Genomic DNA, 12,985 nt, shown 5'->3' on the forward strand with positions numbered 1-12,985 from the left:
AAGTGCTGGGAATACAGGCATGAACCACTGTACCCGGCCTAGGTATACTTTTTAATTTAAATTTACAAATAATAAAATTTACTCGTGTGTGCATAGGTGTGTACAGTTCTCTGTGTTTTAATACATGCATAGATTCTGTAACCATTGCCACTAACGACACAGCACAATTCCAGTGCCCCAAAGATGTGACAGCTGCTACTGCTCTGCAGAGGCAGATGCTACTCCCACCTTAACGTGTGGCAACCACTCATCTGTTCTCCTTCCCTACAGTATGGCCTTGTCTAGAATGACAAAGAAATGGCCTTATACAGTACGTGACCTTCTGAGATCAGCTACTCCACTTGGCGTGATGCCCCCGAGAGTCATGCAAGCTGCTGCACCTATCACCATTCCTTCTGATTCCTGAGTTACACTCCACAGCATGGATGGTCCAGCTGGTTGATCCATTCACCCACTGGAGGGACAGCTGTGCTGTTTCTAGGTCCACTTGATAGGTAAAGCTGCTACAAACATTCACGTACAGACTGTGTGAACACAAGCTTTCATTTCTCCGAGGCAAGTATCTGGGAGTGGGACTGCTGAGTGGACATGTAGCTTTCTGTGAAACTGCCAAACTGTTTCTCAGAGTGGCTGGACCACTTCCCACTCGCACTAGCAGCCGTTCCAGCTGCGCTGGCTCCTTGCTAGAGTGGGACTGTTATTTTTTATTTTAGCCATTTTAATGGATATGTAGTGGATCTCACCATATTTCTGAAGTGAGCAATAATGATGAGAATCTTTTTAGATGCTTATTTGCCATCTGTGTGTCCTCAGTAAAATGTCTATACAAGTCTTTACTTTGCCAGTTTTGTTTGGGCTGTTTGTTTTCTTATTGTTCAGTATTGAGAGTTCTTTACATATTCCGGACATAAATCTTTTGTCAGATATAAGATTTGCAAATGTTTTCTTCTGATCTCTCCATAATATCTTTCACAGAGTAAAGCTTTCAATTTTGATGAAATCTAATTTATCAATGTTTTCTGTTACTGATCATGCTTTTGGTGTATCTAAGAACTCTTTGCCTATACCAAGATCATTTTTCTTGTTTGTTTACTTATAGAAGTTTTATACCTTTACATTTAGTCTATGATCCATTGGATGTAATTTTTTTGGCCCATGTAAGGTACAGAATGAGGTTCTCCCTTCCTTCTTCCTCTCCTCTCCTCTCTTCTTTCCTTTCCTTTTCTTTTCTGTTTTGAGACAGGGTGTCTCTCTGTCACTCAGGCTGAAGTGCAGTGGCATAGTATTGGCTCATTGCAACCTCCACCTCACCGGTTCAAGTGATTCTCGTGCCTCAGCCTCCTGAGTAGCTGGGATTACAGGCAGGTGCCACCACGCCCAGCTGTTTTTTTTTTTTTATTTTTGGTAGAGACGGGGTTTCACCATGTTGACCAGGCTGGTCTGCAATTCCTGACCTCAGGTGATCCACCCAAAGTGTTGGGAAGGTACCTTTTCTTGCTTGTATATGTCCAACTGCTCCAACACCACTTGTTGAAAAGACTGAATTTCTCCACTGAATTGCCTTCATGCCTTTGTCAAAACCCATGGGATATATTTTTGGCGTCTATTTCTGGATTCTCTATCTGTCCTGTGTGTCTACCAATACCACACTGCCTTGAGGACCACAGCTTGAAGGGATGCCCCAAAACCAGGTAGTGCCAGTCCTCCTCCTTGTTATTTTCTTTCTAAATTGTTTTGGCTATTCTGGCTCCTTAACGTCTCCACAGAAATTTTAGAACCAGCTTGTCTGTATCTTGAAAGATTCTGCTGAGATTTTGAATGGAATGTGTCAAATCTATAGATCATTTTGGGGAGGAGTGACATGTTCACTGTACTATGTCTTCCAATCCATGAGTCTTTTAATATACTCAGTTCTTTGATCTTTAAAATCAGCATTTTGTAGTTTTCAGCACACAGATCCTGCACTTATTAGCTTTATACTGAAGTTTCAATGGAATTCTTGCATCTGGATGACTTGTTCAAGTCAGTTGTCAGCTCTAATTGCTGTTTTGTAGATTGCTTGTGACTATCTACATAGAAAACTGTGTGGTTTATAAATAGATAGCTTTATTTCTTCCTTTCTAACCTGCATGCCTTTTATTACCTTTTCTTGTCTGATTGCCTTGTACCTCATTCATTCACTTATGTGTCTGAGTGCCCCAGGTTCTTCCCTCCAGGCAAGGAGTCCAGAGTAAAGATCAGAAGTTTATTAAATAATGTGTTTTAATGCCCACCTTTCTCATATCAAGTAATCCTAGAAGAGATACAATAACCTACAATTTCACCCAGTTCTGTTTCTGTGTATGATTAGTTGGGGAGTACTGGCAGGACACTGAGCAGAGACATGCAGACAACCAGGGAGCAGGTCTCTATCTACGTCGACAGCAAAGGCAGTACATTCTCACGTCTGACCTCTATGGACTGCTCAAAGTCCCAAAAGAGTAAGTTAGGTAAAGAATCCTGTACAGATGCATATCTTTAGAAATAACATTTTTTCCTCCAAAACCTGAGGAAAGGGGAGTAGTCAGATGAAGATACGAGACAATTTGAATTGGAGAGAAATAAAACACAGAACTCATTCACTGATGCTAGAGTTATTAAATAGACAGTAGTCCACCCTATCCAAAGGGGGTACAGTTCATGGCCCCCTGGGGGATGCCTAAAACTGTGGATAGTTCTGAACCCTACATATACTATGTACAATTTTTTTTCTTTCTTCACAATTTCACAGGTCAAAGAGTCATTTTTTTCCATAGATCTTAGCTACATCAGCATACCATTTTTCTTTCTTTATTAAGTGGACAACTTTCACCTTTTCACTTAAAGAAAGCACCTTGGAGCACCTCTTTGGCATATCAAAGTTGGTAGCCTCAATATTCTTGTGCTTGGGGAACATTATTAGGCCAAATAAGGGTTCCTTGAAGACAAACACTGCAAAACCAGATTCTACCTGATAACCAAGAGGCTACTAAGCAAGGGCAAGCAGCACCTACTCCATGGACAGGCTGGAATGAAGGATGATTCACATCCCAGGGAGAATGGAGCAGGATGATCTGAGATTTCTTCATGCTACTCAGAAAAGCATGCATTTAAAGACTTATAAATTGTTCTTTTCTAGAATTTCCCACTTAATATTTTCGGGCTATGGTACCTGAAACCACAGAAAGCAAAACCCTGGATGAGGGGGGGACTACTGTCTTTCATCCAAATAAACATAAAGCAGTACTAGTATATAATTAGGTAAGGTGATCCCCAGTTGCCACCAATGCAAATCAGTAGTGCTTACTTTCGGAATTTCAGCGTTTCCACTTCACAACTAGAAGCACTAATCTCTTTAAACTCTGTCACAGCACGGAAAAAAGACCACGACCATTCTTGAAAATACATGTGTAGCTTTTGCATGTTATAATTCTACTGGTTTAAATGAACACAGTATGAGTACGAATAGAATACATTCTTGGGAGAAGAGGAGGAAAGACGGATCCCACAGACGCAAAATGGTAACACAAGTAACAGATGATGCTACTGTCATCAGAAAGCAATGCTTTGGAGCAACCTTAGGTTGAGGATCAAAGTAAAAATAGAACTAATAACAGATCATTTCAATTGTTATGAATAACGAAAATAATTATGTATTTTTAAAAACTATCTTTAATGTATAGAAATAAGGGCAAATAATGTTACAGATAGATATACATATGATAAAACCTATCCAAATGGGATTGAAAGAACATACTTCATCCTAAGTAAATCCATCTGTACAAACAATCGCTGAACTATTTTGGCTCTGCAAACCACCACCACCACAGGTCATAGTATTTCTTGGTCACACATAGAGGAAAGCTCTTTGACTGTGAGAACGTGCATTCTGCGTTTCTTTCAGCGTCTTTCTAATCTTGCTTCTGATTTATCTTAGAGGCTACTCACTTCCTGCTCTCTACCCTCCCTGTCCTCCTGCTGCCCCAGGACTTGGCACTGGTTGAAGGGCAGCAGCCCAAGGGAGACCAACAGGAGGAAAGACGGGTGTTCCCAGCTCACAGGAAAGTGTGCAGATCCACAAGGGTGCACGCTGGCCTGAGTGCTGATGTCAGCACCTCAGGGTGACCCACTCTATCAAAATGCCTTGTTTTAAAATATGCAGTTCACACACAGGGCTTACCCAATCATAAGAGAGAACCCAGCAGCCACGCGCGATTCCCAGCAGCACATTCAGGGTGCGAAGTGGCTTCCCGGAAAGCACGTGAGTTGTGGTCTCACAGACGTCTGGTGCAATTGAAAAGCCTTTCAATTTACCCACAACCTGGATGACGATATTCTGCTTTCTGTCAAATCGGGGGGAAAATGAACAAAATGAATGAGTTTGTTGCACATGAACATCAAGGCAGTTACACTCAATATTAGTAATAATAAAACTAGAAAGCCAACATTTTAAACTGATTTTGGTTATGGTGCTTATGTCTTAACTGACTTACAATCAATGGTTTGGAACCTGGGGAAATAAACTTCAGATCTCAATTCTATTTTAATGGCTGAGAAGACAAGCCCACAAGTTGTCAATGGCTTCCCACAGTGGCTGGGCCGGGTAGGGACAGAGCCAGCATCAGAAACCAGGCCCCTGGCCGGGCACGGTGGCTCTCGTCTATAATCCTGGCACTTTGGGAGGCCGAGATGGGTGGACCACGAGGTCAGGAGTTCAAGATCAGCCTGGCCAACATGGTGAAACCCCATCTCTACTAAAAGCTACAAAAATTAACCAGGCATGGTGGCACACACCTGTGGTTCTAACTACTCGGGAGGATGAGGCAGAAGAATCACTTGAACCCGGGAGGTGGAGGTTGCAGTGAGCCATAATCATGTCACTGCACTCCAGCCTGGGCGACAGGGCGAGACTCCACCTCAGAAAAAAAAAAAAAAAAAAAAAAAAAAGGAAACCAGGCCCCTGACATCAGACCAACACTCTTCTCACCGGGGCAACAATTTGTTTTTCAGGCCAATTTGAATCTGTCTGTGCATGCGCAGAACCAAGATCCTCACTTATTTTGAAAACGTAACATTTACTGAGTATCAACACACAGTTTTTCTACTAAAAGGGGAAAAATGACCCTTTTTATTAAATCATCAGATCAAATCTGGGACCTATTTGTCACAAAGCTCATGACCATTACCGCTTCTCTCCTGCTCTATCATTCCCTTAATACTTAAAATATCCTTTAAAAAATATATTCTTTCCATCCAACTTCCTTACCAAACAACCCTCAGTTCTTTCCTCCCTTTTATAATAACCTTTCTATGCCTTTAGTTCTGACATTGGTTTTCTCTCTCTCCCAGAAAATTTAAAAAATCTCCAATGAAGGGCTTTCTAAGCCACACTGTGATATACACAATAACATGGTGAAACTCCATCTCTACTAAAAATACAAAAAAACTAGCCGGGCGTGGTGGTGGGCACATGTAGTTCCAGCTACTCGGGAGGCTGAGGCAGGAGAATGGTGGGAACCCGGGAGGCAGAGCTAGCAGTGAGCCGAGATTGCACCGCTCACTCCAGCCTGGGCGACAGAGCGAGACTCTGTCTCAAAAAAAAAAAAAATAATAATAATAATAAACATCTCTCCTCTCCAAAAATTATATTACAAAGAGGAAGACGTTATTGTCTATGCTTATACAGACTAACACTCCTCCTTCCAAATGATGGTGTTCCTTAGTTTTATTTTATTGTTTTGAGACAGGGGCTTGCTCTGTTGCCCAGGCTGGAGTGCAGTGCCACAATCACGGCTCACTGCATTGTTGATCTCCTGGGCTCAAGTGATCCTCCTGCCTTATCCTCCCAAGTAGTTGGGACTATAGGCAACTCACCGCCAAGTCTGGCTAACTGCTGCCTTTTTTTGTAGACACAAGGTTTTGCTGTTACCCAGGCTGGTCTTGAACTCCTAGTCTCAAGCGATATGCCCCCCTGGGCCCCTCAAATCATGCCCCCGGGATTATAGGCGTAAACCAATGCACCCAGCCTTCTTCGTTTTATCTCTAGTGATCTTAGGTATGTCCATCTCAAGACCTGTTTCTTTATCTGTAAAACGAAAGGGCTGAATTATATCATGCTTTTAAATTCTTAGAGATCCTTAGGGTAGAAAAGATGTGTGAGTCGAGACCCGGGCCTCATCACCACTTCAACCCGAGAATCTGTGCTTGAGTCAAGAAAAATAATTACATTTGGAAAAAAATAAACGCAAAAATGATACAAGAAAACAAAAACAAAAAGCAAAAACCTCTAAACCAGACACTCCCTAGAACTCCATCCTCAGGCTGGCAGCTACTTGCTGGGTGTGCCAATAAGTAACGAGTGTCTCTGCAAGGCACAGCTAATCCACATAAAATCAGAATGTCCAGGTCTTGTTCTTAACTATCACAAGAAGTCTATGTGGAGAAAAAAAGAGTAAGACATGAAAATGGCCTAAATGAAAAGTTTTTTTTTTTTTTTTTTTTTTTTTGAGACGGAGTCTCGCTCTGTTGCCTGGGCTGGAGTGCTGTGGCCGGATCTCAGCTCACTGCAAGCTCTGCCTCCCGGGTTTATGCCATTCTCCTGCCTCAGCCTCCCGAGTAGCTGGGACTACAGGCGCTCGCCACCTCGCCCAGCTAGTTTTTTGTATTTTTAGTAGAGACGGGGTTTCACCATGTTAGCCAGGATGGTCTCGATCTCCTGACCTCGTGATCCGCCCGTCTCGGCCTCCCAAAGTGCTGGGATTACAGGCTTGAGCCACCGTGCCCGGCCCTGAAAAGTTTTATTTTTAAATCTTGAATGAGAAAAGAACTAGTTAACTAGTAATTTTTTTTTTATTTTGGAAAAATACAAAGACTTTAAAAAATATTACACATATATTCAATATTCACTTCTGTATTAGACTATTTAGAATGTTCAATACATTTCATAATATATTTACAAAAATTTTGAGTGACCCCCTTTTTCACTATGTAATGTATGGTATTTGATGATCAATCCTTTTATTTTTAAGCCACAGGCAGGAAAAGGATCCCACTACTGAAAATGTTCTAAACGTGCCCCTCTCTGCAGCATATTTTTCACTGAAATGTTCCAATGTTTTGATGGATGTCTTAAAACCTTAAAACCTATGATTGATATCAAAAACATGGTTTTCCCCTTTAAACAGGAATTCAGAAATCTGTTGCAAAGAATATAGTACTGTATTTTTGTTGGATGTTCTTTGTTGTGTTAAACGTTTAAGGGAGATGATAAGAGCATGCCAACGAGCTATTAACCCTTCCACAAAATGCACAGATAGCACCTTTCATACTGCTGTGGAAAGCTTTCTGCTGCAGTATTGCTTTAAGACCTTTAAGGGAAATGTTTTGGTCAACGATGTTCCACTTCTTGAACATTCATGAAGCTATTTGGTATCAAGCAAGCAAAAGAACATCAAAATGAGCACACACCTCTTAATGCTGCCTAAACAACCCCAGAGTTTTCGAGGCTAAATCGCTCACATTTGGTACATGTTTAATTTTCAGTGACCTTCTAACTCAGATATTACTTTTATAAAGTAAAAGTGATACAGGAACAGATTGATAAATTGCCTAAAGGTACCCAGAATTACAGTATATGAGAGAAAAGGTTAACATTTTACATTGAACAGAAATCAAAACAAGTACTTACTCAGATGGCATGCTTGTCATGACTAATGTTCTTGTTGGCTAGAGATTTCAAACAAGAAGGAACAAAAAACAGTCAAAAACATAAAAAATATTTTTCCCACAGAAATAAACTTTACTAAGTTTTTTGAAAAGTTACATCACTTAAAAATAAATATTTAAGCATATATCAAAGAAAAAAAACTTTATATTCCTGGAAAAAACAGCCCAACTGATAGAAACTCAGATACTATCCCAAAAGCAATCCAAAATAATTCGGGCACGAGGTACAAGAGCAAAAAAAAATATTTCCCCCAGTAATCTGTTCCACCAGTTAGTCAGCAGACCTCCAAGTGTGTCACCGTTTTTACACACTTCAAAGTGAGAAAGGGTAAGAAGGCGTTTTTGTAGACTCGGGTAATAAGGGCATTTTTGTAGACTTGTCAGCCACTTTTCTCAAGACTTCTAGGCAACCTCATTCTCATTTCAGACACATGTGCACAGTAATGCTTGTGCTTCTGTTGCACCTGTCAAGCAAATCCCCCACACACATAAGCATGGATAATGGAACTTATTTGTTGTGTTGACATCTGCTATTAACTGGAATTGAAAAAAAAATTTAAATAAAATGTTTAATTTTTTTGCTTATCTAAGAAATGCACGCTGAATTGCATAAAATGTAAACGCTATAGAAATATATAATCAGAAATACAAATTTCCTGTAATTCCACCAGCTAGAAATGACTATTGTTTAACAATTTGGTAGTACATTCAGCCAAATGTTCACTCTATAGGAGTGTGTGTATATGTATATGCATGCATATACATATATAAACAAAAATGAATTAACATTATTCACATACGTTTGTAATTCACATGAAATACTTCAAATGTAACCAACTGTGTAGTATAACCAATTGTCTTGAAAAGTCAATGTGAAGTAAATGAGAAGGAACAAAAGGCATTTGAAGGACCCCAGGGTTGACGAAAATGACAGACATGAAGGGGTTTGTATATTACATATTTGGGGAAGGACTGCTGGTTTATACAGATCTTGTCTCTGTTGGGTGAAAGATAACAGAATCGGATTTGCTAGTATTTTTCGTTTGTCTACTATTCTACTTTGGTTTCAAAACAATTAAGAATTTCATGCTATCAGGAAGTAGACATCCGAATACAATTTTATATTTCTGCTTTTATGTTTGGCCCATGACTGAATTTTTTTCCTTTTTCTTTCTTTTTTTTTTGAGATGGAATTTTGCTCTTATTGCTCAGGCTGGAGTGCAATGGTGCAGTCTCGGCTCACTGCAACCTCCATCTCCCGGGTTGAAGCAATTCTCCTGCCTCAGTCTCCCAAGTAGCTGGGATCACAGGCACCCACTACCACACTCAGCTAATTTTTGTTAGTAGAGACAGGGTTCCACCATGTTGGCCAGGCTGGTCTCGAACTCCTGACCTCAGGTGATCCACCCACCTTGGCCTCTCAAAGTGCTGGGATTACAGGCATGAGCCACCGCCTGGCCTGAAATTTTAGAATTGAGGCTTATAAATTATCAGTGTCTGTTTGTATGTCTGTTTTGTATTGCAGAAATGCCACTGTAGTGAATACTTACAATTTTATATACCTTGGCATCTATTTTGAACATAAGTTTAACTTTCTCATACCAGAAACAGGGTTTAGTTTCCCTCGACAGCTTCCACCTGCCACCCCCAGTCCTCAATGTGGTTGATCCAGGATCTGCCTTATACACCTCCTCTTTCTGGTGACGCCCTCTCTAAGAGACAGTCTACCTGGCCGGCCCTGCTGACCCCACACCCCTACATGGACTGTGGAGTATGCCACAGTGACCAGCTCTCAGTTGCTGTGTGATCCTGAAACTCATGACTGCCTGTTTTAAACTCACCAACTAAAACTCCCTGCAGGAAACCTGCTTGGACAATGCCCTGGCCCCAGTAAAGGTGTTGGTCCATGGGTCCCACTCTCTCTTGCTCTATGCCTGACACTTCATTCTTTCTTCTTGTGACCTGGGGATAGAACACTGCCTTCCCAACTCATGGTGCCCTCCCTCTCTAGGATCTGGAAGTAATAAATCTTGGAACTTATTTCCTATCTTGGTGGTGTGTTGAATTTGCACATTCCATCTGAAGAACCAGGGGCTCTCCCAGGCTGCCTGGGTTTTCCCCGGGATGCTGGGGAAGAACACAAGGGCAGGCTCTGAGCACCAGAGCGATAGTCAGGCAGTCATAAACTGAAGAGGGGTCAGAAAAGAGCCACAAGGGCGTCTGCCAGGATAAGCACATTTCCCATGCGAGGAATGCCTGATACCGGGCCAGACAACAAGCCATCAGGCTGTCCACCAGGTAAAAGGAGTGCCCGTGAAGGGCACCCAAGTAAACACTTGTGCCCTGCTCCCCAGCATTTTCTGTTAGGGCAGGGTCATTAGCTGCTCTGGTACTGGAAGCCCAGTGTGGCAGGGGAGCTTTCAAAGCAGCTATCGTCTCCCATCCTGGGATAACCATCACGAGATGGTCTCACCAAATGAGAATATGATCGCTCTTAAGGATGTTCTGTTCTGACTGGCTTAGAAATAAAGAGGCACCTATAAATTGAATATTCCTAAAATTCCCATAAATTAAGGAAACTGAACTTCCAATAATACTTTCAACAGACTAAAAAAAGTATTCCTATAGAAACGTAAATGTTTTAAGAATTCAAGTTCACATATTTAGGTAAATCTTTGGCAAATGAGACTAGGTGAATATTTGGGGTTTAATAAAAATAGTCATGTCTTCTATGAGTTGTCAGCATTAAGTATTATTATTATTATTTTTTTAAGATGGGGTCTCTCGCTATGTTACCCCAGCTGCTCTGAAATTCCTGGCCTCAGCAATCCTCCCATCTCAGCCTCCCAAAGTGCTAGGGTTATACGCATGAGCTACTGTGCCCAGCCAGATTACACATTGTTATTCTACTTGTGCATGTTCTTACAAAAGCTACACAGATTTACTGATCAAATAAGTGAACATTACTACTACTTAAGGTTTAAGACTATGAACAAAATTTAAATTTGTGCTTAACCAAATTGAATCATTAATCTCACAAACCTTTTTCAACAATAATTTTTAAACTTATTTATTTATTTACTTTTGAGAGACAGGGTCTTGCTCTGCCGCCCTCGGGGGAGTGCAGTGGTGCATTTTTTTTTTTTCCCGGAGATAGCAAGGTGAACCCATTGCATGTTAAAATCTTAGTAATACTATGAAATTAGTTTTGACCCCACAGACTCCCTGAGTTCAATCCTAAAGTGTCAGTTTGCTCCAACTTTGTGATGGAAACGTGTCATAGAAATCCAGGTACACCAGGGGTTGGTAAAACCACATATCAAAATCAGAATCAGGATTGAAATACATTAATGTGGATGATTTAGCTCGAGAAGAGCAATTGTACGATGGCTATGATGGAGAGTATGACTGTCCTGTTTTAGATGAAGACAGAGTAGCTGATGAGTGAGATAACCAAATGAGAGAATGTGGAGTTATTGTTGATTACCACGGTTGTGACATCTTCCCTGAATGCTGGTTTCATACAGTTTTTGTGCTGAGAACAGATGCCAACGTACTGTACGAAAGACTTGAAACGAAGGGTTATAATGAGAAGAAACTAAAAGACGATATTCAGTGTGAGATTTTCCAAGTTCTTTATGAAGAAGCCACGGCATCCTACAAGGAAGAAGTCGTGCATCAGCTGCCCAGCAATAAACCAGAAGAGCTAGAAAATAATGTAGATCAGATCTGGAAATGGATTGAGCAGCAGATCAAAGATCATATTTCTTGACTTATAAGACTAGCTACTTTACAATCACTCTTGCTGATATATCTCTGCTGACATCATAGAAATTGTTAAAGTATCAGGAACACCTTATTAAAATCGTGTTGCAGGACTAGCAGGCGGATAGTATAAAGGTTTATGCCTGTGTTTCTTTTTCTCCATGTGAAAGTTAAACATTTGAAATACAAAATATATAGCATTATTAAGGATTGAGACAAAACTGTCATTTCAATGCTTAAATTGCTCAAGAATAAATAAATCTGAAGAAACAGGTGGATATCTTTAAAGTTTATTACAGAAAAAATGTAGATGATCTCTTAAAATAAAGACTAAAGATTTTTTAAAAAGAGAAAAGTTTGCTCAATATTGATGAGCCCGTTTCTTTGGTTTACTGTTTACCACATTCACCTAAAAAAATAAGGCTTATTCTTTTTTCTGTATAATTGGCTTAGATTCCAAAGATTCTGTGTTTTATGAGAATAACCTTCTTTGGTTTATATTGACGTTATTATGCCCTTGAGTATTCAAGAAATCTTGTCTCTTAGGAAAGAGCTAAGGTTCTTTACAATCATGTTACCGCTGTGTTTACTTTTAAAATCTTTTACAGTCACTTTGATGAAATAAGTAGTCAAATATTGTTTCTAAGTTACATGAGCCTATTGGAATCAGGTATTCAAAATTTCTTGATAATTTTTGATATTTTGCCTTCCCCAAATCAAATCCTAAATGATATATTTTGTACTTCAAACTGTCTGAGGCCGGCCATGGTGGCTTATCCCTGTAATTCCAGCACTGTGGGAGGCCAAGGTGGGCGGATCACCTGAGGTCAGGAGTTTGAGACCAGCCTGGCCAACATGGCAAAACCCCATCTCTACTAAAAATACAAAAATTAGCCGGATGTGGTGGCAGGCACCTGTAATCCCAGCTACTTGGGAGGCAGGAGCAGGAGAATGGCTTGAAACCCAGGAGGCAGAGGTTGCAGTGAGCTGAGATCAGGCCACTGCACTCCAGCCTGGGCGACAGAGTGAGACTCCATCTCAAAAACACAAAACAAAACAAAAAACTGTCTGAGATTCCCCAGACATACCTGGAAAATAACAAGTATTTGTGCTTTTACTTTAATAAAAGACAGATGCTCAAAACAATTAGGAGATCCATTTGATCTGTTACTATTGATAAGTTATATGGGGACAAGTTGTCAAATCAAAAAAGATCCTTAGCCAGCCCTAGGTTAATATATGTTATTAACATATAGGCGTTTATGTCCCCTCCAAACTAACCCTCTTTATGGGACATTCTTGGTTTATTCTAATTATAAGCTTGGCATATTCATTGTATATTATGTCTTGGGACTATTTTGTTATATCTGAAGATTTTTTTCTGTGAAGATTATATTCTTCCATTTTTATAAATTAGATGTAACATCCACTGTTCTTTTAAAATAAGGTTAATTATGGCGTTTCCAGATGCTGTATC

At 40.4% G+C, this 12,985-nt stretch overlaps 1 protein-coding gene and 1 pseudogene across 3 annotated transcripts in view; one reads left to right on the forward strand and one right to left on the reverse strand.

Moving 5' to 3' along the window:
- MCPH1 (microcephalin 1) overlaps positions 1-12,985 on the reverse strand; it is a 241,277-nt gene that overhangs the window by 161,109 nt on the left and 67,183 nt on the right. For all 3 annotated transcript variants that reach the window (XM_023219099.3, XM_023219098.2, XM_023219100.2), the window contains exons 10-11: positions 7,706-7,743; positions 4,199-4,361 (exon numbers count right to left, since the gene is read on the reverse strand). In XM_023219099.3, the coding sequence (XP_023074867.2) occupies positions 4,199-4,361; positions 7,706-7,743 (201 nt within the window). The remainder of the gene's footprint in view (positions 1-4,198; positions 4,362-7,705; positions 7,744-12,985) is intronic.
- LOC111547367 lies at positions 11,010-11,515 on the forward strand (annotated as a pseudogene).

This window comes from Piliocolobus tephrosceles, chromosome 7 (genome assembly GCF_002776525.5).
Source record: "Piliocolobus tephrosceles isolate RC106 chromosome 7, ASM277652v3, whole genome shotgun sequence".
In the NCBI taxonomy this organism is placed as follows: domain Eukaryota; kingdom Metazoa; phylum Chordata; class Mammalia; order Primates; family Cercopithecidae; genus Piliocolobus; species Piliocolobus tephrosceles.